Consider the following 25,690-nt stretch of genomic DNA (forward strand, 5'->3'; position numbering starts at 1 on the left):
AGTTAATATACAAACCATCAAAATAAGAAACAAGCTGTATTGCAACTGCAGAAAGTGATTTGTTATATACTGCATATTTGATGTCTGTGAGCACAATACTTAGCACATTTCTGAAAACATGTAATTCAGCACAATACATGATTGTGGTCTAAGTTCTCCAACTTTATTTCCCTGAATAATACACATTTTTCATAGATTTGAACCAAATTGGTATTTCAAATTCCTTGCCAACTCATATTAGAAAGTGTTTTGAACAATACCTAAGCGAAGAAATTTTATTTCTCAGCATGAAATATCTGATTTAAACTCCCATTTTGTGAGCCAGACTGCTTACCAATTAGTCTGCTCTACTTTAAACCTTTCTGAATATTCACTATAATCTATTACAAGCATTTATTTGTAAAAAATTTTCTCTGTTTTTTAGCAAAGTGAACAATGAACAATGTTTATAAAAAATGGGTGATAAAATATGGCTTTACATACATAAGGTCTTTTTTTTAATTATTGAAATACAGAGAGATGTAGTTCATTCACATTATGCCCAACTGTGGAAGGAAACAATCAGCAAATGCATTCAGCATAAATAAAAATTGTTTATATAATTTTGAAGTTCTCAGACTGTTCCTGGAAAATATGGTGATCATGAGCTCTAGAAACCTCAGGCTTTCTTGGCAGTGCTAATTGGAAACAAGACACCATTATCTGTCATTAGCATTCATTACTTTCAAGCAACATGAAGCGTAATTTACTTAAGTACATGCACCCACCTGAAAGCAGGATGCAATACATTTTATAAAGCTGATAAGATTAACTCATTACTATCTTCTCAGTTTTCACTCCTAAGTTTTCAAATCATTGCACTATACTTTAACACCAGACTTCTGAAACATAGACGTCTTGATGTGCCATAACTTAGACTTTAGTAACCTTCTACACGTACCACTCGTGGAAGAATTGATATATATGGGACTATGAATCTTACAAGTAGTTTAGTTATTTTTATATCTCAAATGGCTTGCAATCTCAGAAGCTCTGATGTAATTTTTCTTTATCTATATGAAACTTTTGCAACAAAGATGTATGATTCTGTTCCCATTCCTATTCTGTGGGCAAGATTAATAATACATATACCGTTAATCTTCATAATCATAACCTATTTATGCTTATTTTTAACTTAACTTTTGGTTTTGGTTAGTGCTTTTGAACCTGTTACTTTTAAAGATTTAGGATCAAAGTTACCATAAACTTGTGATGTCTTCTTTTCATGCAGATAAAGCCAGATCAGTTCCAAAAAAAAGAACACAAAAGATGTTCCTTATTTGAGAGATAAGGGCCCCCTGAGGTGCCTTCTAATCTGAATTATCTGGTGCTCCTATGGTATGAGACAGGCTCAAATACAGAGACTCTGTATCTAAACAGCAACCTTAAAAGCCAACAGAAGTTTTTAACCTCTCATTAACTGGGACTTTTTCAAATTGACATTAGCTAAGCAAAAACGAATTCCAGTTTGACTGTGTCAACATCCATGGGAAACCACACAGCTTGCTATCCAAAAGGCTGTAGAGAATGGTGCTTTAAGCTGGTTTAAGCAGAGAACCGCAAACAAGAGTTAAGATTGAAGCCACAGATGCCTGACTCTTAGGTCAACAAGCCACCTGGGGGAAGGGTGATGTTCATCACTCAGAGATCAATGGCGTTAGCTATAGGAAATCACAACATTAATGAATAGACTGCATTACCCTTTGACCAATCTCTTCCTGCACCTGCAGGAAGCTGCTGGCAAGAGACCCCAGGTTAGCAACGGTACCGTCTGGTTCCCTGGCTGCTCTTACAGCTTCTGTAACATAAGGCAGCAGAACATTGCAAGAACCGAAGAACTAGAGTACTTCTTGTTCCCTCATGTTTTGGGGTTTTTTTTGTTCTTCCTTTCTCTCTTTTTGTACTTTGCTTTCACTTGCTGAGAGATGCATCTAACTTTTTATTCTCTAACTGTGGAGCCCAAAATGTGGTTGCAGACATACAATGGGCCCACTAAAGCCAAAGCTGAAAGGTACAAGAAAGGGTTAATCTGCTTTAAACACTGCTAACACGTGAATAATGTATTCCACAGTCTATCCTGAAAGATCCTAAGAAACTGAAAGCCTTTGATTAAGACCTGTTAGCTAGATTTAACAGATTATTTTTTTTGCTGTAAAGACATTATTATATCTTCTTTTTCTTTCTTAATGGTTGCACTTTTCAACTGGGAGAGTACATTCTAGAATATTATAGGAATCTTTTATTAGGACATGTTTGGGAAAGAGCTAGTCAATTTAGAAAAGAGGTTTTTGATCAACCTTGGAGTTATAACTCAGCCATTAGATAATAACCAGGCTTCTTTTGTGAAATACTTGAATTGGTCCAAACTAGAGATTCAGCTGATGCCAGTGAAGTTCTGCAGTTCAGATTCATAATCAAACAGATGAAAAACTTCCATGCTAGCCTTTGAAGAAGTAAAAATAACTCTTGAGAGACTTCCCTCTTTGTGTAGCGGCACTCAACAATGTGAGAGTGAACCAAAATTGTGTTTTAGGATGGGCACTCTTTGAAGAGGGATTCTCAGCCTTTGTCAGCTTGCAATCAGCATCTATACTTTAGACTGATACAGATAAATGAAACTTTATCACTCCTTATAGATATATCCCAGTCTGGGTTAGCTTCAGACAACAGATTCTTGAGTCAAGCTAACACCCAGGATAATTCACAAGGATCCCTAGAGGTGGGATTCAATACTTTAGAGAACTCTCATTCTTTTTCACTTCCTTAAATGGATCCTTTGAGATCTTGGTCTCCTATTTCCTGTTATGTCCCTCTTTCTCAATATAATTTCTGCTGAGTAATCCTCAGAGTTTACAACTTTCAACATCGATAATTGATACAATCAAATACTCAGCTCCTATGCTAACAGGATCCTGTCTAATGCTACTGCAGTCGTTTCATGTAAGATTGCATTTGTAATGCTTCTCCCTCCTACACGAGGGAGGGAGTCAGCAGGATTTAACACATAGTTGGCCGTGAAAGAAAAGCTATTTACACAAAGCAGTATTCGTCTGCTTGGAAGACAGGTGAGCAAGATTTGTATTCACATGAGTTGCAATATGTGCAATTTTTATAAAATAATATTTCATAGTGGAAATGTGTGAATAAAGAAATAATCCTCCTAGGAATCTGAAACTTACTGGAACATGTCTACTTAACAGAGCATTTTATCTACAGGAAAGATAAGAAGTCTTTTGAATAAAGGAACTTCTTGTAGGATTCAGCCTTAAATCACAAATATAGTCCTTTACTGAAGAGATCTTTAGAACTAATGGAATAATACGGTGCACATCTTAGTGGATAAAGTCTGCCTTTTTCTGAAAGCTCAAGTTTGGTTGTATCCAATATTTTTAACAGAGAAGAATATCTCCATTACAATACTCCCTGGATTTATTTAGTAGCTTACAACATGCCTGAAGTTAAACTAGATCTCATTTGTCTCCAGCATTTTCCTATGTTTGATTTTATGCTACTGCAAATCCGAATTAAAAAATAAAATAAATAATGAAGCCAGTAGAGTTATACAAGCATAGGAGTGGAGAGCCATCGTAATTGCAAGATGACTGGGTTCTGAACTTCTTGCAAAATCTGAAGTAGAAACCAATCTGCCATTCATTTGCTACAACCACAGACACATGGGGATTTCTATTCAAATATTCTCCATTCTGCTGTACTTTTCTCATAGACACAGAATTATGACCAAGTATCTCAGAATATAATATGAAATGTCTGCAGACACAGTATTTGCAAAGAGAATGATGCAGAATTTTAGGAATCTTACCCAGTTTTAAAGGAAAAACTTTTCTCTACTTCAGAGTAATGAAATTTTATTCCATTTTGCTCATTGAATCAAATAAATGAGAAGTGGCATTTGAAAACAGTTTCTGATGATGAATGCCATGAGTGGATTGCTGTGAAGATACATAAAATGTCATATTCTAGGCTTCCTGGCTTGATTGATTTCAACAGGTTGGAAATAAAATACAGGGAAATCTTTATTTATGAACAGGTGGATATAAGCACAAAGCCAAAATGAAATATGACAAAGTATAAATACAATACATACTGGTTAAAAAGTGAGAGAGTGCACAGTACAGAAAATAATAATGAATATCCCATTTTACAAAGAACCAGTGTAACCACTCTACCTATTGCAGCTTGGATTATATTTATGTGCCTATATATTTTACTATATAGTAATATTTTGATAGTGAGAGAGAAGTGAGTAAACCTCCGATCATATCACCAAAAGATTTAACCATGTGATAATCTACTAAATAAATTGATGATTATTCACAGTCCTGTCTAGCCGTCATTTTTAAACTAAGGAAAAAATTGTTTCATTTAACTGTGGATAGTTCTCTCCACAACTAGTCTGCAGGAACTTTTTACAAAGCAAGTAGTCAAAAACAGTGGGACTGATTGATTAGATAAACATATCTGATCATTGCTTTAAGCATTTACTAGACTCATTCTACATTCAAGGAAGAACATTGACCTCTCTCAGTGTTTTCATTCTGAATGCATCAGAACACATGAATCTGAGAAATGCCGTTTACTAAAGTTCCTTAGCGAGACATTATGAAAGAGAATACGTGAATATGATTGTGAGTTTCTCAACGGCAGCTCTAAGTCTTTGTCTTAAGACTGTTCAGAAATATTTGTTCCCTAGTTCTTTGGTATTCAATTAAACAACCAAAGATCTTATTTTGACCCTGAGCATTTCTGCCATCTTTTGCTTGGAAATCCCTCCACAGCATTATAGCTGGGGATTCAATTGGAGGGAGAGTAGATATTTGGACACCTCAGGGAACACTGAACTATGCTACATGTGGTAGGTAAAAACACACTAGAGACTGGCAAGAGATAGGAACTTACTAGAAGTCTGCCAGGCTTCTCCCCCCTCCCCAAATGTCTATCAGCAGGTAAGGAAACTGACAGCTGTCATTTGAAGACTGAATCCAGAAATAGGGATCAGAACCTATCTGCTATACAACAGCCATTTGTTACTGGCAATGGTTTTCTCAAGTAACTGTTCTAATTAGATTTTGAGTTTTCAAATGAAGTTTTCCTTTAAAAATTTATCAAAAAAGGTTCTGCACAAAATGGAATGTAAGAGTCATTTCTGTCATGCAGGTAGAAGCTTTTCAGGAATTTTGACTCAAAGATCTTTAAAGAAAGCATAAGCTTTTCAGTTGTACAACTGTAGCACAGTAACGTGCTGATCAGCTGCTTAGATTTCTAGACTTTGCAGTGATGCTAATGAATTAATGCTGTTACATCACTTACAAGGACAAAGGTGGCCTCTAAACTGGGTGGCTCCAAGACAGCTATCACATCAGTAAAAGCTATGAGCAATCTGAATGCTGCTGCTATCTGTCCCTTATATCCACAGCAGGTTTTTAGCAGTTCATTCTTGCAGAGTCGTGGCAGACTTATTTACTCTTCTCATGACTACAGAGGTCAGTGAGAAGACTGACAAAACAGGTTGTGTGTTGTAATTTGCACTAACTATTGTTGTATGTACCCTTGCACTGTTGTAAGAAGTCTATGTCAATACTTGAAACTAAATAGAGCATCTAAGATAGTTTATGCTTTACATGAGTTGGCCATGACATTCATTTCCTTTGTAGTGGCAAATAAAATTACTATAACTCTTCAGTCTCTTGATACTTTTGTATCTAAGATTTTTTCCCCCTAATGAATTTTGCCCCTTTTCAGCATAAGTAAGGAGACAGTCTAAACCAGAAAGTTAATCCAGTGCTGCATTGTACTGTATTATGAGATATATTATAGTCTTCGGTTTGTGTACATTTGTGTTTCTAGATGAAAATGCTACCTGTGAAAAATTAAGATCTGATATCTTTATTATGAGATCCTCCTGAAGGAATGGACTAGAATTATTTATTTAACCCAACATTTAAACCAATTGGGTTAATTTAATTTAACCCAACATGAAAAACATATGAAAGTCAGTATCCTAGTCTATTAAAGATACATTTACTTTTTTAGTGCTTGAAACATCAGTTTTAATTTAATTGTTCCTAAAAGGATTTCTATCAATCATAAAACCCCCACAAATCAAAATGGAGTTTGAAAATGGGGTTACTTTCTTTTTATTTGTAACAAAACAGCTTCCTTAGTCCAATTAGATTATCCTGTGTTGTTATCTTGAAGTAGACCTAGTCATGCAAACAAAAAGGGGAAAAGGTAACAGAAAATAGAGCTAGAAGGGACCTTAAGATGTCACCTAGATAATTTCCTGTACCTATAAGCACACACATTTATTTACATGATTCTTTACTGAAATTTGTCTAATGTGGTTTTAAAAGCTATGGTGATGGAGATTACCAAGCACTCTAGTCCTGTGTTACTATTCTTCACTCCCTCTGTGGTGGTGTGCTCCCCCCGCCCGCTCCCTGCACAAGCAGTAACCATCAGTGGGAGTCATCCTGATAGCTGCATCCAGCTTATGCTGGACCTTGAGGATGAATGGCAACAAAGTAGCCAAGGGCTGCCTGAAGCAGGGATTTAAACCTCTTGCTGATATGCAAATATGACCATAAGTCAATCATCTTACTCCTTAAATAGTGGACAGCCCAGGGCCCTTTGAGCTCTCCTGCACGGCAGCGGGCTGCACGCCAGGATCTCTCCTTGAGCAGGGACGCCTCTCAAGGTTACTCCTCGAGGTTGAGAGATTCCTTGCTGCAACAGATCCTCGGTAAGTGACTAATAGCATGCTAAACTCTGAAATCTTAGCTAAGTGATATAAAGGATTGATTGTGCATATATAATCCTTTAGACATAAACTGTTGACCAAGTCTGGGACTAGGACTGGATCTAGCCACACCTAGACTCCTCTCTGAGGAGTTTAGAAAGCAAGGGGATCCTTTCCGAACCTCATGACTCAACGGGAGGGTCTCCCTGACAGTTCTGTCTGACCCTGTCCTCTATGCAGTAAATAATCAAGTGTGCCTCGCCATCGAATCTTGTTAAAACACTGTTGCATTGAACTTTGTTAACTCCCTATTCCGTATCAATAAACTATATTTTTACTTCTCTCTTACGAGTGAAGTGCACTCTCACTCCATCTGCGACACCCTCCTAATGTTAATACTAAATTTCTGTTACTGAAACATAGGGCCATCATTTTTTGCTGAATCTAAAAGGAGCCTGGAGAGAAGAATAGTCCATTGGGTACGGTCCATCAAAGGACATGTATGCCCAGCAGAACTATGTACTGCTGTCTTTACAAGTGTACTAGTCTGAAAGTGTTATTTTACTTGCAGCACTGTTTGTGAAGAATTCGTCTTTGGAAACAGATGTATATACAAAGTCTTGATATCTGGAGGTCAAGCAAGGGTAACCAGGATGAACTGGAGCGCAGGCAAATATACACTGCTGATGTAAATAATTCCTGGAGATTCAACTGGATAAAATATTCTTTGCTTTACTTCCTAAATCATTTTGCAGCATGTTTCTGCACTGAAGTGATTGTACCGTAAGCCACATAAGTGACATGGGCTGAACTGTGGTCTATGTTATATTCCTGCATATCAAATCAGAAATAAGTGATTCCTAAATCCCCTGTACTAGCAGCCCACATTGCCGAAAAAGGAGCTGTAAACACAAGTAGATAGCATGAACTTAACAATAGAAACAAAAATAACCAGGAAAACAAAGTTTCTTTTCAAAGTCAATAACTTGTCATATATTCATTCTCAATGGTTGAATATGCTCTTGAAATTTTCAGTGGGTCTGAGTCATTATAAGAACGTGAATTAGAATTGCAGAGTGTATTACAGGTTGAATTAGTAGGTATTGATATAAACATAGTTACTGGGATACTACTACATTGATATGGTCATAGCAACTATCTGCCATAGCAGGAAAGTGGACATAGGCAGCACATATGCCCTGAAACTTGTTTTTCTCATTATATTTTTGTTACTAGCATTGAGAAACAGGAGTCCAATGTGACTTTGCACATGACAGCACAGCTATAGGTATGAACCACAGATAATTATATCTTTTGAATTAATATAATTCAGTTAGATTAAAGCTATGCCAGTCAACTTGAAATCCTCTGATACTGCACCTTTCCTTTCTCTTTTTTTCAGTCCTCTAAGATAATTTCATTTTAGCAGTTATTTAACACAATGTAAGTTTTCAGATAATGTAAAAACTTAGAATTTATTTCAGATGTATTAATGCCATCTTTCTTTACGTTAAGATTTAGGTTCTGTACTACCATTAACTTCTTAGAGAGGAAGTTCAGAGATGACATGACCTATAACATGCATTTCTGCATCAGAAACAAATTTGTTTGGTTGTTTGCTTAGCAGATGCAGGATGGGTTTGCAGTGTGCGTTTGACAGACTAAAAAGAAGTCATTGTCCCAAAACAATCTGCATACCAGCATGGAACGTGTGTGTCCAGAGGACTGTTGCCTATAGCATTACATAAAATATTTGCAAGATTAACAGTAAATATTTTGCCAAGAATTGCTTCAAGGCCCTAAAATTGGGTTACTATCATTAGTGAGGCTGGGTCCACGCAGGCCAGAGGAATGTCCTTTACCTATGTCATCTTGCAGTCACAGCATAGATGAAGTTATGTCATGAGAAGGCCTGTGTCACTGTGAGATGGCAGCTGTAACAGTAATGTTTTGCACTATTTTCATCTATCTTTTATCACTGAATTATTTATTCTTCTTGTCAGTATGTTACAGGTTTTCTGATACTTGTAAGTCTATTTCCAGCCTAGGATGGGAGTCACAGACTCTTCTTTCTTTAGTAAGCACCCACTCAGCAACTCATTTTGCAGCTTAACTATGTTTTTAACAAAAGCCAGACAGAACAAAAGACAGAAGAGCAAGCCAACCAACCAGCCCTGGAAGCCATTGCCAATATACCAACTACCTGTTCACAAAAACCAGAACTGATTGATGTGTGAGTGTTCATGCCAGGCGCTGCGGAACAGGGAAATTATATCAAACCCAAATTTTAAGCTTCAATGGACAATCATTGACTTCCTTTGCTTTTCCCTGTCAGGCACCATTGTTGACACTACATATGGTTGGACAGGTTATGCACGAGTGGATTAGACAGAACATACCCTTCCTGGTTCGTCCTGTGACTGGCCAGTCAGTCCCAGATTTCCTTAGTATCTCTTCTGGCTGTGAGACATGGTACCTTTGAAATGAAACTGCTAGTGCTGGCAGACACAAAGGTCAGTGGAGATGACTATAGATGTGGTAGCAGAACTGAAGGTGGCTCTGCTGGCCATCATAGTTCTCAGCTGATTCATGAGCAACTGATCCACTTCTGCAAAATTATGCTGTTGGTCTTGGCTGAGGAGCTTGGCCACACTTTGCATGTGGTACAGTCAGATCCCCTACCAACCTTTGAGTAACCAAGGAGGCAGATCTTGTAGATCTCACAAAACTTTTCATCCTTTTCTCCTGGTGATCTAGTGTTCTCAGCCCATGAATCCTGGACAGTGGTGGTGGTTCAACGGACTTAAAAGTTCCTGCTAAGAAAATCAAAAAGTGTATTATATTTTGAAAACTAATAGGATTCTCCTACATCTTCTGTGTTACAGCTGAGTTGGAAATGGATACTTCTACTATTTTGGAGTTTTATGAACTTGCTTCTTGCCCTGTAAAAATCATACTTATTTCTTTAAATCAATATCTGAGTGGGAATGGAAAGGCAGAATGGTTGCCACCACATGTTCCAACATGTTTTGAAGGTAAGAAGCCATTGAGAATATCAGTGTGCTTGAACTGCTAAGAATCATCAAAAAGCGGACAAGCAGCATACCTTTACAGGCCTGCCCAGGAACGACATCTACCTTAGCAATGGAAATTGGGCAGCATCTGATAGAATGGCTCACAGGTGAGGGTTGAGTCTAGCTAAACACCTGTGCAGTGACAGTAATTTTGTTTAATGCCAGAATTCTGTTAGACAACCAGGATATACTTCTTACAAGTTTTTAAGTACCAAGTGTAAGGGGAGTCGAAAACCTAGATGGATATTAACTGGTTGCTGAGATGAGATGCTGCTGTTTGAGAACATCAGGCTGATTCTTTCCCTTACCTCCCTTCTGCACCTCACCATTGACACATGTGAACAGGCAATGGTGAGGAGCAGGGATGGCAATCATATTCAGAAAGGGATTTTTACTTCTGAATAGCATGTCTAGGATTTATATTTTTAACCAAAGTTGTCAGACTAGAGGTTCAGGAGGTAAATCTAGCTGGCAGAAAGGGTTTGAGTGTTCTCTGCCTGACTTCCAAGTGCCTAGGGAGTAGTGTATAAACTTCACAACTACTGAATATCTCTTGGTGTGTCTGGGCAGGCAGATGTACTTATCACTGAAAGCCATCTTCATACTGTATGGAAGGGAGAGGAAGAGAGAGGAAAAAGAGGTTTAATCCAGAAATTCGAAGTGCAGTGCAACATTGCCCATGGGAAGTATGTCAGATCTGATTTCTTCCCCTGCCCACTGAAATTATTATTTCCTTGTTCTCTCTGGCATCGGACAAAGCTTCCATTCTAATTACCTTAAAAACTGTATTTTTACATCAGTATTAACAAATTTATAAAATGAGCAGGGTTTCTAAGTGTCGTTGCTAAACCTGTAGTCTATCATGGAATCTTGTAAATAATGGTTATAGACACAGTGGGGAAGGGCAGCCAGTTGTTCATTTAAATCTTTGTTCTGAGGTTCCATCCTGTGTTCTGGGTTGTCATTATGGGACAGGAAGATGAGGAGGAAAAAAGGTGGTTTTAGAAATACAGCTTCTCTTAGTTAAAGCAAGACATACCTCATGCAATATAGACTGTATTTGTCATAGCCCATAATTCTCTCCTTCCTAAAATAAATCTCCCCAAACATAATAAGGTACAGGTGGCACTTACCATAGTGAGGGTCCTGCTGTTCTCTTTCTTCAAGTTGCTTATTGTGTCCATTTCAAAGTGCTCTTGAGGTGCCTCTTAGCTCAGTCAGCCATGCAGACTTATTGTGAGTTTCATTCCAGTCTGATCCTGAGACTCTGTCATGGTCTTTTCCACAAGTGACCCCATCCCCCTCTTTTGAGCCTAAAAATCAGACTGCTGTCATGAAGGACAGAGCTCTCTGTCTGGAAGGGTGGTAGTGGTAGAGTTCATTAGAGAAGCAACTATACAAAATGCAGTACAGGGGCCTGCAACACTGTCCCTGACCCTTAGTACAAATCTTCAGATAATTGTGCACAAAAGTACAGCATTTATCTCTACTTGCATCTGGATGGTCTCGGGGCTTGGTATTTTTGGCGCTCCTTCTACTAAATCATAATCCTATGTTGTAGCACAGTGGTGTACGTCGATAGTGTGCTCATTTTCTCTGCTGTTGGCACAGACTAATTTATAAAGAAGTCTAAATCAGACCTCTTGGGCAATGAAGGACTAAAGGCCCCAAGAAGAAATATATATGGGCAGAAAGCCTCTGGTGAACAAATGGGAAGTAGATATAAGGTCTAGAAGACAAAAGCATAGGTAACATGCTTTTGGGTGGTGATGCCAGGCTGCCCAAACACTATCTTCACTCTGTGCATTGGGTGAGTAGGGGAACAAGGCACAACTTACTATGTGCTCTGCTCTAAAGCACACTGAATTCAGCTTGCATGTAGACCATCCCATCTATCTGTGCCCCCCACCCCAACACATTCTTCTGTTTGAAGCAATGAAGAGAGTAAGGCTTGGTCAACATGCTGGTGAGACAGTCAGAAGAGTTTGTACCTTCTCTAAGAATTTCCATACTGATTCCTTAATGAGCCATAAAAAGCGAATGGAAACTCTGCCCTTAATGTGAACAGAAATCTTGGTGCTCTGCATTAAGCCACTAACTACAATTTTTTCTTGTCTCATGCTTTAGAATTTCAGTCAATCCCTGCAGAGGGCAGTAATGATATTTTTCTTGCCAAGCACAGACATTGTCTACAAGTTTTTGTTATTTTTTTTCCTGTAAATCACACACTGGATGAGAGGAATAAGTATTTTCAAGCAGTACTACTTACCTTCTTTGTTAGATGTGCACATGATATGTCTTGCTCATATGATTGGAGTATACTAATAACCAAGATCTGAGATTAGGAGAAACCTTTTTGATGTATACATCTAAGCAAATAATTTGGTCATACTATTTCATTATATTGTATTATTCTGGCTCAGTAAGGAATTCTGTGAAGCTAAATGGCCAATAAGGTACAGAAATCCAAACTGCATATCTAATGGTCCATTTCTTTAAATCTTTGAAATTAGAATTGTGTTGTTCCAAAAGTGCTCTCTTTGAAATCAATAGACTACTTGCAGCATTCACTGCCACTCCACATGGACAAGTATGACTGTGTGTCCTGCCATATATTACAAAAGGAAATGTTTTAGTGCAGATTTTAAATAGATTAGGTGTCCTGGAGGTAGCTCACATTAGTAGAAAACATATCTGATGATGAAACTTAATAGCTGTTTAATCGACAAAATTATGTGACTCTTTATAAGTTTTCTTTCTTGAGTCAAATTATCACTGCCCGTTCTAGCTGGATTATAATACACTCCTCATAAATTTGATATATTTGTCATTTAGTTGCCTGGGACATCAACTTGCAAAGAAATTACAGGTTAATTCAGATGATATAAAGCAATGTCATAGCAGAGAGATTTCCAACTAATTATTATTTTTACACTGGAGGCAATATCTCCTCTGACAATTCACAATTGTAGCAAAAGATGGGCTGAATTCTTTTCAAAGAAGTTGGAGTACATTTGACAACAAGAATATCTACCTACACAATGACATGATGGGTGCAGCTAGTAATGTATAATTACTTGAAGTGTTGTTAAAGTATACTTGATGGGGTTCACATTTAGGTGTGACAAATCCTTTTAAATATACTTCACTGGTTATAAAAATACTTACAAAGTATTTTTTATCAGCTCAGGTGCCACTCACTACAGTAGTTCTGGAGCTTAATGTAATTCTGACAGGCATTTTCATCAGCAAAGCATTCAACAAAAAAGATGGTTAAACAAAAAGCAAGTATAAGGTCCTCTGGTCTTTGGAGTGCAGAACTCTGTATGTATACATTGCTTTCTTGCCCAGTGAGAATCACACTAACTCAGTTAAATTTTAACTCTTGTTAAAATTCCATTTGCCTTTCCACAATCTTACATGTACTCTTAGCAACCCATAAGAGCACTTTCTGAATAATTGGCTGAAGCACCCTTTTATCCTTCAGCTTAACCGTGAAAAAGATGTCATTTCATATTTAATAAACATGGACCAACTGTTGAATTAATATATGAGTGCATGTGGTGTATGAGTACATAAAAAGTGATCACTTTTGTTGCCTCATTTTAGTGACACAAATCATAAAAGATATGAATGCAATTTTCCCCATTATCACACAAAGGACATAAAATAAATTTCCAAACTTGGTTGCTTTTATCAATTCTGAGAGTTGCTGAGAAAGTAACTGGCTGAAAACAGATAATTTCAGTCTTACTTCAGGCATGCAATTCCTTTCTATAGTTTACCTTGATGGTGGATGCCGACCAGTGGCAGGTATTTACCATCATCATTAATTTTTTTTATTTCCCTCTGTTTTTGCCCAAAACATTGTAAAATCCATAAATATGAGATGCCCTTGACAACCTCACACTAGTAAAGGAAAAAAAAATTCACAAACAAGTTCAGAATGACATCAGATAGGAAAATTATGTAATAACTTGCTTTTTTAAAAAAATACAGTTAATTTGCACCAATTTTAAAAGTATAGCTGCTTGCATTTTGGCTTCATCTGAATAATTCTGTATATAAACTCTGACTGCCATTATTATTTTTTGACAGCTTTTTAAAGTACTGTGAGATTTTGTAGAATTTAATGTGGAAAATAAAACAGGAAATTTACATGAAAAGCTAAGAGAAAAACAGTGTTCTTTGAAAAATTAATGTAAAAGTACAAATGCTTACCTTTGTGTTTGGGTGGCATAACTGTTATCGTATGCCTCATAGCTCGGATCATCATATTCACCCCCATATCCATCATCATATCCCTAAGGGAAAATAGAACACCACAGCTTAGAAGAGTGATAAATCAAAGCATATCATCAAGCTGTAAAAGTAACTTGCATCAACATACACGTGCTATGTTTGCCCAGTATTATGTAAAACACGCAGCCTACTGATGAGAATTGTCAGTCGTGAAGAACAACCTGTATGTTGCAAGGGTAAAGAAATCAGTTACTCATTTAAGAACCCAGCTTATTCATTGATAAACTGTGGTGTATTGTCCAAACCACAGTGCTTCAGTGGGATTTACATAGAATACTGATGAATGATAATGAAAACAATAATTTCCTAGCAATTTGTTATATAAATGGTTCCATAAATACCTATAGGTGAAATGAACAAATGGCAGGAAAAAAATATTGACTGTACAACATTACTAAGAATGTTATTGTGATAAGATCATAATATTCAGTCTATTTTAAAAAATCCCCAAAACAAACAACCTATGAGAAACAATATTTGTGCATGTTTGTGAAGGAAGTAATGGGTTATGATTTTTATAAATAACTTACAGTAAGCATCTTTTCCTTCACTGAGCATCCCACTCTCTTTAAAAGCATGGTTTTCTGTGACAAGCTAATGAACACTTTAATACAGGTTCCTCCCATCTAACTTAAGGGTCCTAACTGGAGGGCTCAGACAAATGCCGAGTCTGCCTAGGCTAGAGAGACACAAGTAACTTCAGAAGGTGGTTCAACTCATCTAATGCCTGAATCTTCTGAGGGAGCCATGGGCAATTATGATCCACTGTAGCTGCCTCTGAACCAAAGAGTGCTCAGGAATTGGACAATAAATGAATAAAGAGATAATCCAGGGGATGACTTTTCATATGTTCTTTTCATACAACAGGACAACAGAGTAGGCAAGAAATGCTGTATGGAAAACCATTTTTTTTTCCCCTATGAATTTTAGGAGCCAATATTTTTAGTTAAATAGAAATCAAACATTTTGTAGTCACAAGAAAATTTTCCTTTTATGGGAAGTGCTAAAGGAAATAGGGGGCTTAAAACTCTTTGACTTAATATTAATTACAGCAGAAGGCATTTTTTTTTTTTCCCCCACAAGCTATGCAAAGTTTAGTTAGGTTGGGGTAGGAGGGACAGTATGAGACAGCTCCAAAATAACAGTAGTCCAACAAACAATCACTCTGGTACACTATCATAACCATATAAAGTGCAGTGTTAGTTTGGTAATTCTTTGTTTCTGCTAATCAAACTCCATAATGGTATTGAACTAGACTTCACTGGTACGCCCGATTTAAAGAAAACACTCAAAGGAGGAAGCATTCAGTTGTGTCTTATTAGGTCAAGCATACTAAATCTGCCTGTCCTTCTGGTCTCCGACCCAGCAGTGAGGGTGAGTGTGAATTCCAGGTGGGAGACTTCACCCCTGGGGTGCTGTGTGGCTTGAAGGAAGGACAGGACTTCAGATGGTGACTCCAATTCTCAGGCACCCATGTCAGCTTGCAGTAAGGGAAAGCTTTTCTGGGCAGGAGGAAGAGTCCCGTTTTGAGACTGGGGAATGGCCTCTCCCAGAATCTGAAGTTTACTCAAACCTTGTCATCTTCCATTTCAGGTGGAAGTGCACCAGTTTGACTTGCCTTCATTAGTATAAACTCATAGCAAAAAGTACAGTTAAATGCATATCCCTGCAGACTACAGTGATATATTTAACATTATATAGCTAAATACACAATCTTGCTTCTGGGGACAGGATGAGAGAAACAATGAACCACAGGAGGCAGATGTTAGTCACATCGATTAGTATGCTACTGGGTGGGATCCTGCTACTGTGAAGATGAGGGTGATGCAAGTTCCTATATAAAGTCAAATATCTAGAGGAAAGGCATTTTGGCATGTTTACCCACCATATGAGAGAACTGGAAAGGCAACAATTACAAATTAGCGCTCTCAGTTTCTTGACGCCTGAGGTGGATCAACGTTCAGCACCAGCAGGGCAGAGAACACTTGTTAATATTTGACACTTCTGTGGGTTCACGTTACAGGTTTTAACAGCCTCCCTAAAGGCTCAGAGCAGGTCAATACAGTGCGAATGATTCAAGTGGAATGGTTGGAAAACAACGACAGAATAAAAAAGCACAGTGTATCTTTAATAAAGAAAAAGTATTTTCTGGATAACATTCTCTTATTTGTGTCAATCTGTATGAGAATTATCTTCTAATCCTACAGGTGAACTATTTATGTAAGGTACATACTAGCATTTTTTCAAAGTTTAATACGGTGTACCTGACCCAGACACCCTTGTCCTGAAGAAGCCTTTAGGCATCTAGAACTGAGATCTAAAATAGCTCCTTTCACATCCTTGAAGTGCCTCAAACTCACTGAGCATTTTTCTTCTCTTTAACCCTCAGCTCCCCAGAACCTACAACTTTAATGTTTGAAAGTATTTCTTGCATGCACATTTTGAGAGATGAAACACCCAGCTCCCATGCAGAGATCCAGAAGCTATGAGTTTGATGACGTTCAAATTCACATCCTCTGTGCTCTGTGTGTGATGAGGACAGTGTTCCCAAGACCAGTTCTGTATAAATCCAGAGACCAGAACCCAGGATGCCCTCTCCAAAGGCAGTGCAATCTTTTACTCAGCAATAGTCAGACTCCTTCATGAACTCTCTAGGTCTATTAGTCCTTGTATTAACAACAAACAAACAAGCCAACCATATTAAATTGATAAACTTTCTGTATATGTATGCTGACAGGAACAGAGCTGTCCTCTTAGAGAATCTAAGTTACTAGTGCTGTATCCGCAACTCATTGAAGGCAAAAGGATTGATTACCCATACTGTCAGTGTTTTGAATATGATATTTTTTCTTCTATAATTTCTACAATTTCATTTATTTCACCAGAAATCTTCACATATATGTGTATAACACGTAGACCTTCCATCCTCTGTGTGAGTTCTAACACCTTTTAATTGAGGTCTGTGCTTTTCAAGCAGAAATATCTCAGATAAAGCAACTTTGGGCCTGACCTGATCAATGTCCACCACTAGAGAATCCATCTCCACGCTCATCAGAATATTAGAAAACTTGTATGAAAAGTTGGTAGGGTCAAGCCACTGGGTTTCAGTGAAGGGGAGGAAAGAGCTTCCCTAAATCTTCAGAGTTCTTTGAAGAGGTTAATGAGGGCAGAGATAAGCAGGACCCAAGGGAAACAGGTTCCTTTGAACTCCAACAAGTTACTGATGAGGTTTGACTCTCAAGGCTATCTCAGGGACTGGGGTTGGTTGCCTGGGAAGACTCATTTCCTGTGTGAGGAGTCTTTTTCCCCATGGTAGCTGCCACCACCATTCAGAAGGAAAGGCTTACTGGAATGAACTGAAAAATATGAAACAGGGGAACTATTAGAAATATTCAAAGGTAAACTGATACCCACTTCAAGGCTAGGTTTTTATGCTAGGGTATCTTTACCTCAGGTATTTCTTAAAACATTTTTCCAAAACATAAGAAAAAGACCTCTTTACTTTGTGTCAGGGAAAAGGAAACTGAGTCTTTCAATAACTAGGATTTGCTCTGGCCTTACAGTGATACATCGTGAACTGGAGATAAAGGAACAGAAATACACATCTGGAGCTGCAGTGGGGCTAACAATGTTTATAAACAATTATGGATGATTTTGAGGAGTTTTAGTATAGTTTAGAGTTAAAAAATAATAACCAAAAAAAGAGGAAAAATTAAGGAAAATGTTAAAATACAGCTCAATTCAAGAAAAGACTAATTTGAAAATGAGCATATTTAATTATTTACCAGTCTTTCTCCACAACGTGTGATAGCAAAAACTCTTAGAAGAATCTCAGAATAGCACATGAAATTAGCATTGGGAACACTCACTTCAGGAGCAAATACACACTACTCTACCACTGATAAAGAAAATTATAGTCAGGGGGAAAAGGGGCATAGAAGAAAAAAGGGACATAAATTGGAAAAAAGGCTTATATTCTACTACCTGAGAAAAAGCTAAGTATCAATTTGACTCAACACCCACGATATCATTGAGAAAGATTTATTAATTTAGATTTACTCAAATCCTCTCCAAGTTTCAGATGCTGAAACAAATAATAGAAATACAAACAAAATAATAAGTATCATCAGTAAGAAGGGTATCATAATCTAACTCAATCTGATCTCTTTAAACATGAATTTCCTACTTAATGTTAAAACCTTATTTCAAACAATAACAGTCCACACTCAAATGCATCAAGTTTAAATCACCTCTCCTCTGAATAGCCCTAGAAAATACGATTTTCACAGCATGCTCTGAAAAATTGTAGGTTTCAGCTCTGGGAAACCAAGAAGGAAAATAATTCTAATACGTCTAATGAAAACTGCCCTATTCACAATATTTTACGTATGTCCTGGTAATACATGATGAAATACACTGTAAGGAAGTCAAACTAGTTAGTTTTTTATAGAAGATAGCTCAACTCTTTCTAAAGTAGCAAACTGCAAAATATCTAGACTTTTTTTTAAAAAAAAGCAACACACAACAGTAAGTTCAAGTAAAGTAAGTTATGCAACTCTGTACTTTGCAAATATGTGAACAAGAAAAGTGTCTGCAGTCACGGTAGCCCTTCTCATTAGCTGCAGCCAGCAGTACACAAGAAGTAATACTGTAGCTCAGAGAATGTGAGGGTATAAAAATGAACCTCTAATTGTAACTCTAAGTAAAACCAGTTGTTTCCCAGTAAAGGGGCCTTTGCATAGTTTCCACTATTTTTTTCTCCTTGTTTCTATAAATCTGCAAATGCTGTCTCACTCTCTTTTCTGTTGTGAGTTGGCCACATCTATATTTTCTCACACATCCATAACACCTTAGCTTAGAAGGCTAAAAGCAAGTCGTCTACCACGGACCTAGCGGTAGATTCCCATTCAAATCACAGGGTAGAAATAAAACATTTTTAGAGGGTAATTCATCCCACATACTTTTGACACCTATTTGAGGACAAGTTGAATTGCTCTCTAAATGAGAACTTTCTTTCCAATGACTATAAAGGGAGCCCAGGATGAATGTGTTAGATTTAGATAACTAACCTTTAGGTATGTAAGTTAGTTCATCGTTTGAAGGAATTTATTGCTCAGAGAAAGCTGAGCTTGTAAAAATCAGTGCTGCTTAGCTTAATTTTGAAGCGACCTGACACCCAGAATGTAATCAGAATGCTGTAAATGATGCGTGGGGATGGGTGGGCATGTCAGAATAGCATCTCAAACAGACAGCACTCTGTTCAGAGATCTCAGGTTAGACAGTCTGGCACGCAACTGACTACACACCTACATCTCAGGAAATGCTAACAACTATGGGAAATCTTAAATCCCACTCCTTTTACTCGATATGAAACACTGGAGAGAAAATAGAGAAATACATCTGGGAAGCCTTCTTCTTCCAGATGTATGACTCACACCCTTGGCTAGTCAAACTGCCTGTTTGCCTTAATGAATCTTAAAATTTTTCCTGCAAAGAGCATTTAAGGTGATTAAATCACGTCACAGAGAAATAGCAACTTTAGCCAAAGTTAAAAGCAGATCACAGCTATTATACTTGGACCTGTACTACTGTCACCTCCTTCTCTACTTGTTCCCTTTAAAAACGCAGCAGACAGTGCTGTCATTGTGTGCTCATAACGATTTGAGAGTGCTGAGCTGGCTGAGCCTCTCTAAAGTGCTGTAAGGGGGAGGACTTACCTTCCATCACAGTCACACTCAAGAGTTTGGTGCTCAGTCCCCAAGTTGTTCTAAGGTGGGGGCAGCTCTGAGTAGATGTAGAGGAACACATCTCAATATATTAATTTTATGTAATTTAGACAAATGGCAATTTCTGTCTACCGACTATAAAGAGGAGTAAAAACTGTAATTACTTTAGATTTGGATTATTCAGTGTTGAAAACCTGCAGTTAGAGCAAATGAATCTCACTGAAGTACCTGGGAAGTTAGTCTGTTGCTAAGCAAGGATTCCCAGATTCTAATTTATGCTTCGAAACTGAAATTCTGACTAAATTATTCCATAAGTACGTATGCCTGCTATGACAGCTGGCCTTGGATTCTTCAGCTATACTTCCAGGGTCAGAAAAAGAGAAACTAGATATTATCAGTTTGTTGAAGATGATATATAACCCCTGCACTAGTGAGATCTACCAAGCGTTTTGAAGATTAACTCAAAGACAAGTAGAGTGGCACTATATCCATCAAAATGATAAATACTAGTAATAATAATAAAAATAATGCTGAAATTAAAATAGTAATACTAATCAATTGAAAAATCAGAGCTCTATGTTACAGACTTCGTAAATGCAATATATGAACTAGAGTCTACAGTGCTGAGACAACCCAGAGTAGATGTGCTTGCCAGAGGCAATGAAGTAATCTCAACACATTCGACCTCTTAATGAAATCAGTCTTATTCTTCAAATAACAGCAATGGGAAACACCTTTATAACTGAATGGTAAAACACGTAGAGGTGAACATTTTTCACATAGACATGAAAATATACTTGAAATTTCAGTATAATCACAGTCACAGAGATTTTTGCAAATTCAAAGCAGAGAACATAAATGAGCTATTCATGCCCTCATATTTCAATAGTTTAAATAAACGTCATGTTGAACAATTAGGGTAATAAGAATGAGTCAAACTAAACAAGTTTGCTACCCAGAAGTCCTAAAATTGATTGTATTCAAGATAAAGATAGGGCAGGGGCCACAGAAGCAAATAGCTGTGCATTACCGAAGCAGGCACAGTAAAACAGAATCTCAGATACTTCAAGAAATTGCTGTGTACTCTCCTAATTTTTTTTTTAATATTTTTTCTGTAATTTTTCAACTAAATGCAAAATGAATGAATAACACTTAAAATACATTTTGGTGTACTGAAAAAGAAAATCAGAACGGAATAAAAATGTAAAAGAAAATTTAATAGAAATGAGACTTTTCTTACTCCTTCCGTATTTGCAAGACTGTAGCCTGCAGCATAATTTGCTGCTGCAATTATTATACTACAACATTCATCTAACATCTTTATTTCTTCAAATCCTTCTGTTAGCTCTCCTATGCTCATGAAGTCGCATTAAAACTTCTAATTCATGTGTCAAAGCTCTGTATAATCAGCTGCTACTTACATCCATTTAACTTGTTGCACTTTCCCTGTCCCCTAACCTTGCTACCATCAACACTGAAACCATTTCCTCTCCCATTTTACTTGTGCTTTTTTTTCATATTGCCTCTCCTTATGGAATAGCGTCCTAACCTCAGTGTCAATCCTTTACTCAGTTCCTATTGCACAGGAATGTCTTGCAGAAACATCTCTTTCTTCCAATATCAATAAAATTACTTATTTTAGTAATAGGCAGCAAGTGGAGATGAAAAATAATCCAAGGTATCTTCTCTGTGTATCTGCAATAACTTGTACTTTTGCACTTGTCTATGATTCTGAGATCCCTGAAGAAAGGATTTTTTAATTGTTATTTTTACTGATGACTTGTACTGCTTTACATAGTACTTGGGCGATAATATATTACAGTAGCAAGTTGCTCTGGTGACAATATATCACATAAATGGCATTTAAATGAAAGATTTATTTTTCCCATGAACTGAAATGAATAGAGTAGAAAGCAGCCTTCAGCTGCTAAGGGAGGATGGGCTGTAATACACCCACTATTAGTTTTAATCTCTTTATCATATCTAATATTTCTCTTTCCAAAATTTCAAGCAAAGCAGATGGTGAACCTCTTGTGCATCCTGATGCTCCCCCAGCTGTATAATCGATAGATGGAGCTGACATAAAATCTGTCCATGGAGCAGTAAGGTTTCTTGTATCATAGATACAGTAACCATTACAAGTATCTACTAAAGACTAACAACTCTTCTGTCTGAGTTTAGCAACTTATTGATGGTTTACAGAATTTCACAATGGTTTGACTTGCTATACACAATGCCTTAAAAGTAAACCATTTCAACCTTAAATAAGCTTTATAATAATCCAGGAAATGAAATATCCAGGTCTCAAATGGTTGGAAATTCCAAGGAATTCTCCTTTTTATTTTCCAGCTCTTGAAAACTGGACTGGATTGTCCATCTCAGAGTTTGTAAATGTGCAAGTAGATGCTGAGGTACTAGCAAAGAGCAGAAATGCTTTGATAGGTCCTTTTCAGGACATTGAATTGCATTTAATTTTAAATCTAATTTTACTCTGATGTATTATGTATGCTGGAAGTAGGCAGATTAAATACAACTTGGCCAAATGCAAGATAATGTGCTCTAGTAAATACATCCTCAAATTCTATAAACTGCCTGCGTCTCAATTTACAGAATTCCCTCAGGAAAAGACTTGTAGGAGTCATCATGATTAACAGCTAGGAGATCTGTCCAATTTTACTGCAACAAAACAGTTGCAGTAAAACTCCAGAAAACATTAGCTCCACAAAACAGCTTTAAAACAAAAAAGCTCCACAAAAATAGCCTTATATCTTCTATGTCAAGAAAAGAAAAGAAAAGAAAATACATAGGTTAATTCTATGTGCAGTTCCATTGTTTTTGATCTCTTTTTATCCTCTATTTAAATATATTTAACCACTTAGGATATATTTATTAGGATATATTTAACCACATAGGATTCCATGAATTAGTAATACATAACAGTAACAAAACCTCACAGTGGAATTAGAGACAAAATTGTAAAAAGTGCTCAAAACACAGAGCAAATAAAGATTTATTTATTTATTAATCCTGGAGCAGGTCTAGATGAGAATGCAGACATTCTTAATGTTGGAAACTTTATATCCTAATCTTTGGCAGACACCCCACACCTTTTTCATAAGTTACATCTCTTGCTGAATCAAATTCCAAATGTCCTAGATTGTTACAAAGATAGTTCATCACATATTTCCTAGAACCTAATTTTACAGAAAAATATTTCTGAAAATAAATTTGGACAACGTATTTTAAATTGTCTTGTTTATGTAATTTGTGCATTTTGCATAATTTTTTATTCTTTACATAAACATTTTAACTCTTACATTTATTTTGCTTACCTTATAAAAGACCACAAAGCAGTATTTAGAAGACATAACAATGGTAATTCTTATTTGGCATTGTTTTAAGCCATACAGCTAAATAGTATTTCACCAGTTCCACAATACCTTTGATTTAATTTTTAAAGTTGCAATCTGAATAGTGTGTCTCATCAATTTATATACTTGAATTTATATACTTGAATATATACTTGATCAAACTTTTTCAATTGATGAAACTTTTTTTCATTCAAACTTAATTTTTGAAGAGGTGACATAATAAAACTTACTGTGAAAAATATAGGTAGATATTAAAAGTTACGAAAATTAATCTAGTACCAGGGAAACTAAATGTTGATATCAGCTGCAGAAGAGATGAACTCATTTTTTTTCTGCTTATGACAATGATTAAACTTATTACACAAGTGCTGCTTACAGTGAATGCAGCAATGTCTGCACTGCTGCTAATCACGTTTGAACGAAAATGTTCCTGGAAATTCTTCTTGGTCCTGTGTACTGTACAGGAATAAAAAAAGAAAGTGCCTACTCACAGTGTCTTCTTAACTGCAATATTTAATTTTCTAACAGATATTGTCAGACTAGGAAATACAGTTTAGCATGATGTATAAAATGCAAGGATTAGAGGTAATGCAGAATTTTCTTCTTGGTTTTAAAAGAGATGTAAGAAGAGTGAACTTAACTAGCACAATATTGTACAGGAATTATTGCAGAAAGGCCAGGTATAATTAAAAGCAAATATGTAGAATGTGATGGGACTTCTCATTTGTGAATATAATGAGCAAAACAGGAAAAAGTGGTTAATACTTATTGAGATACTTAGAGGTAGTCTTTAAATTGTTATTCCCTCAAGTTTGAGCACGCAATTAGAGAAGTTAAAGGTGGAAAAGAACAGATCACGTATTAGGAGCTGTGCTGGTTTTGGCTGGGATAGAGTTAATTTTCTTCATAGAAGCTGGTATGGGGCTATGTTTTGAATTTGTGCTGAAAACAGTGTTGATAATACAGGGATGTGTTAGCTCTTGCTGAGCAGTGCTTGCACAGAGTCAAGGCCTTTTCTGCTTCTCACCCCACCCCACCAGCGAGTAGGCTGGGGGTACACAAGAAGCTGGGAGGGGATATAGCTGGGACAGCTGACGTCAGCTGACCAAAGGGCTATTCCATACCATATGGTGTCATGCTCAGCATGTAAAGCTGGGGGGAAGAAGAATGAAGGGGGGGACATTCAGAGTGATGGCATTTTGTCTTCCCAACTAACCATTACATGTGATAGAGCCCTACTTTCCTGGAGATGGCTGAACACCTGCCTGCCCATGGGAAGCAGTGAATGAATTCCTTGTTTTGCTTTGCTTGTGCACACGGCTTTTGCTTTACCTATTAAACTGTCTTTATCTCAACCCATGAGTTTTACCCTTCTGATTCTCTCCCCCATCCCACCAGCAGGGAGTGAGCAAGTGGCTGTTGTGGGGCTTATCTGCCAGCTGGGGTTAAACCATGACAGAGCTCCTGTCACATATGATTGTTCCTTTCAGCACATTTTCTAGCGCTTTCTCTAATCAAATTCTAAATATTGCCAGTAGTAGGGATTCCACCATTTCTCTTGGGAGACTGTCTGACAGCCTAATAGATCTTTGTGTCAGACACCTCTGCTAACTTTATCCCATACAACTAAATATATCTCACTGTAGCAGTGAGATGTATTCTCCCAACTCAGTATTCTCTGACCTGTGTTATATTCTTCCATTTTCTTTTAAAAATAATTCAAATATAAAGATTCAAAGTCAAATGCAACCCTGACACAGACAGAGATATACTGATCAGAAGATAGCACAGCAACAAGCCAGAACCCCCAAATCTTCATAAAAACCTTATACAGATCCCTGCCTCCACAAATCCCTTCCTTTTCCTTGGGTCCAGCAAACAGATGTGCTGGAAAAGATGTCCAGTCATCTTTGACTGCACTGGATAAAAAGTGCCAAACACTACAACTAGCCCCCTAAAGCAAAAGCCTTCTAACACAAGTGGCTCTCAGGTGGTGATAGATGACGTGCCTGAACTAAATCCTTAAAGTCTGATGGAATTTTATTGCATTAAAATCCATCCAGAAAGTCACAGGAAGTCCGTACAGACCTCAGAATATGGCTTTCGTAGCAAGACGCTCAGCTTACTCAGCAAGCCCTTGTGCTGTGCACCAGATTGAATTTGCAGATTCTTTTTTAAGGTGACTAAAGTGATGCAGATATGGATCACAGTAACAAAATCCATATTAAATAGAGAATGAAAATCCTGTTATTATGTATGGCATATTCCTAGACTCTGGTGCAGCCTGACTGTCGTGCTACAAACACAGATGCGTCGTGATCCCAGATTGTAGCAAGACACAAGAAGGAAGGAGGAACAGTAAGAACAGCTTCCCTTATTGAATGCTACACTCTGTCTACCATGCAGCTGTAATCACTTTGG

The 25,690-nt window shown here is 37.2% G+C and overlaps 1 protein-coding gene across 2 annotated transcripts in view; it reads right to left on the reverse strand.

Annotated features, from left to right (window-relative positions):
- KHDRBS2 (KH RNA binding domain containing, signal transduction associated 2) overlaps positions 1–25,690 on the reverse strand; it is a 439,124-nt gene that overhangs the window by 21,599 nt on the left and 391,835 nt on the right. For both annotated transcript variants that reach the window (XM_072857819.1, XM_072857818.1), the window contains one exon: positions 14,092–14,174. In XM_072857819.1, the coding sequence (XP_072713920.1) occupies positions 14,092–14,174 (83 nt within the window). The remainder of the gene's footprint in view (positions 1–14,091; positions 14,175–25,690) is intronic.

This window comes from Ciconia boyciana, chromosome 3 (genome assembly GCF_034638445.1).
Source record: "Ciconia boyciana chromosome 3, ASM3463844v1, whole genome shotgun sequence".
Classification (NCBI taxonomy): Eukaryota; Metazoa; Chordata; class Aves; order Ciconiiformes; family Ciconiidae; genus Ciconia; species Ciconia boyciana.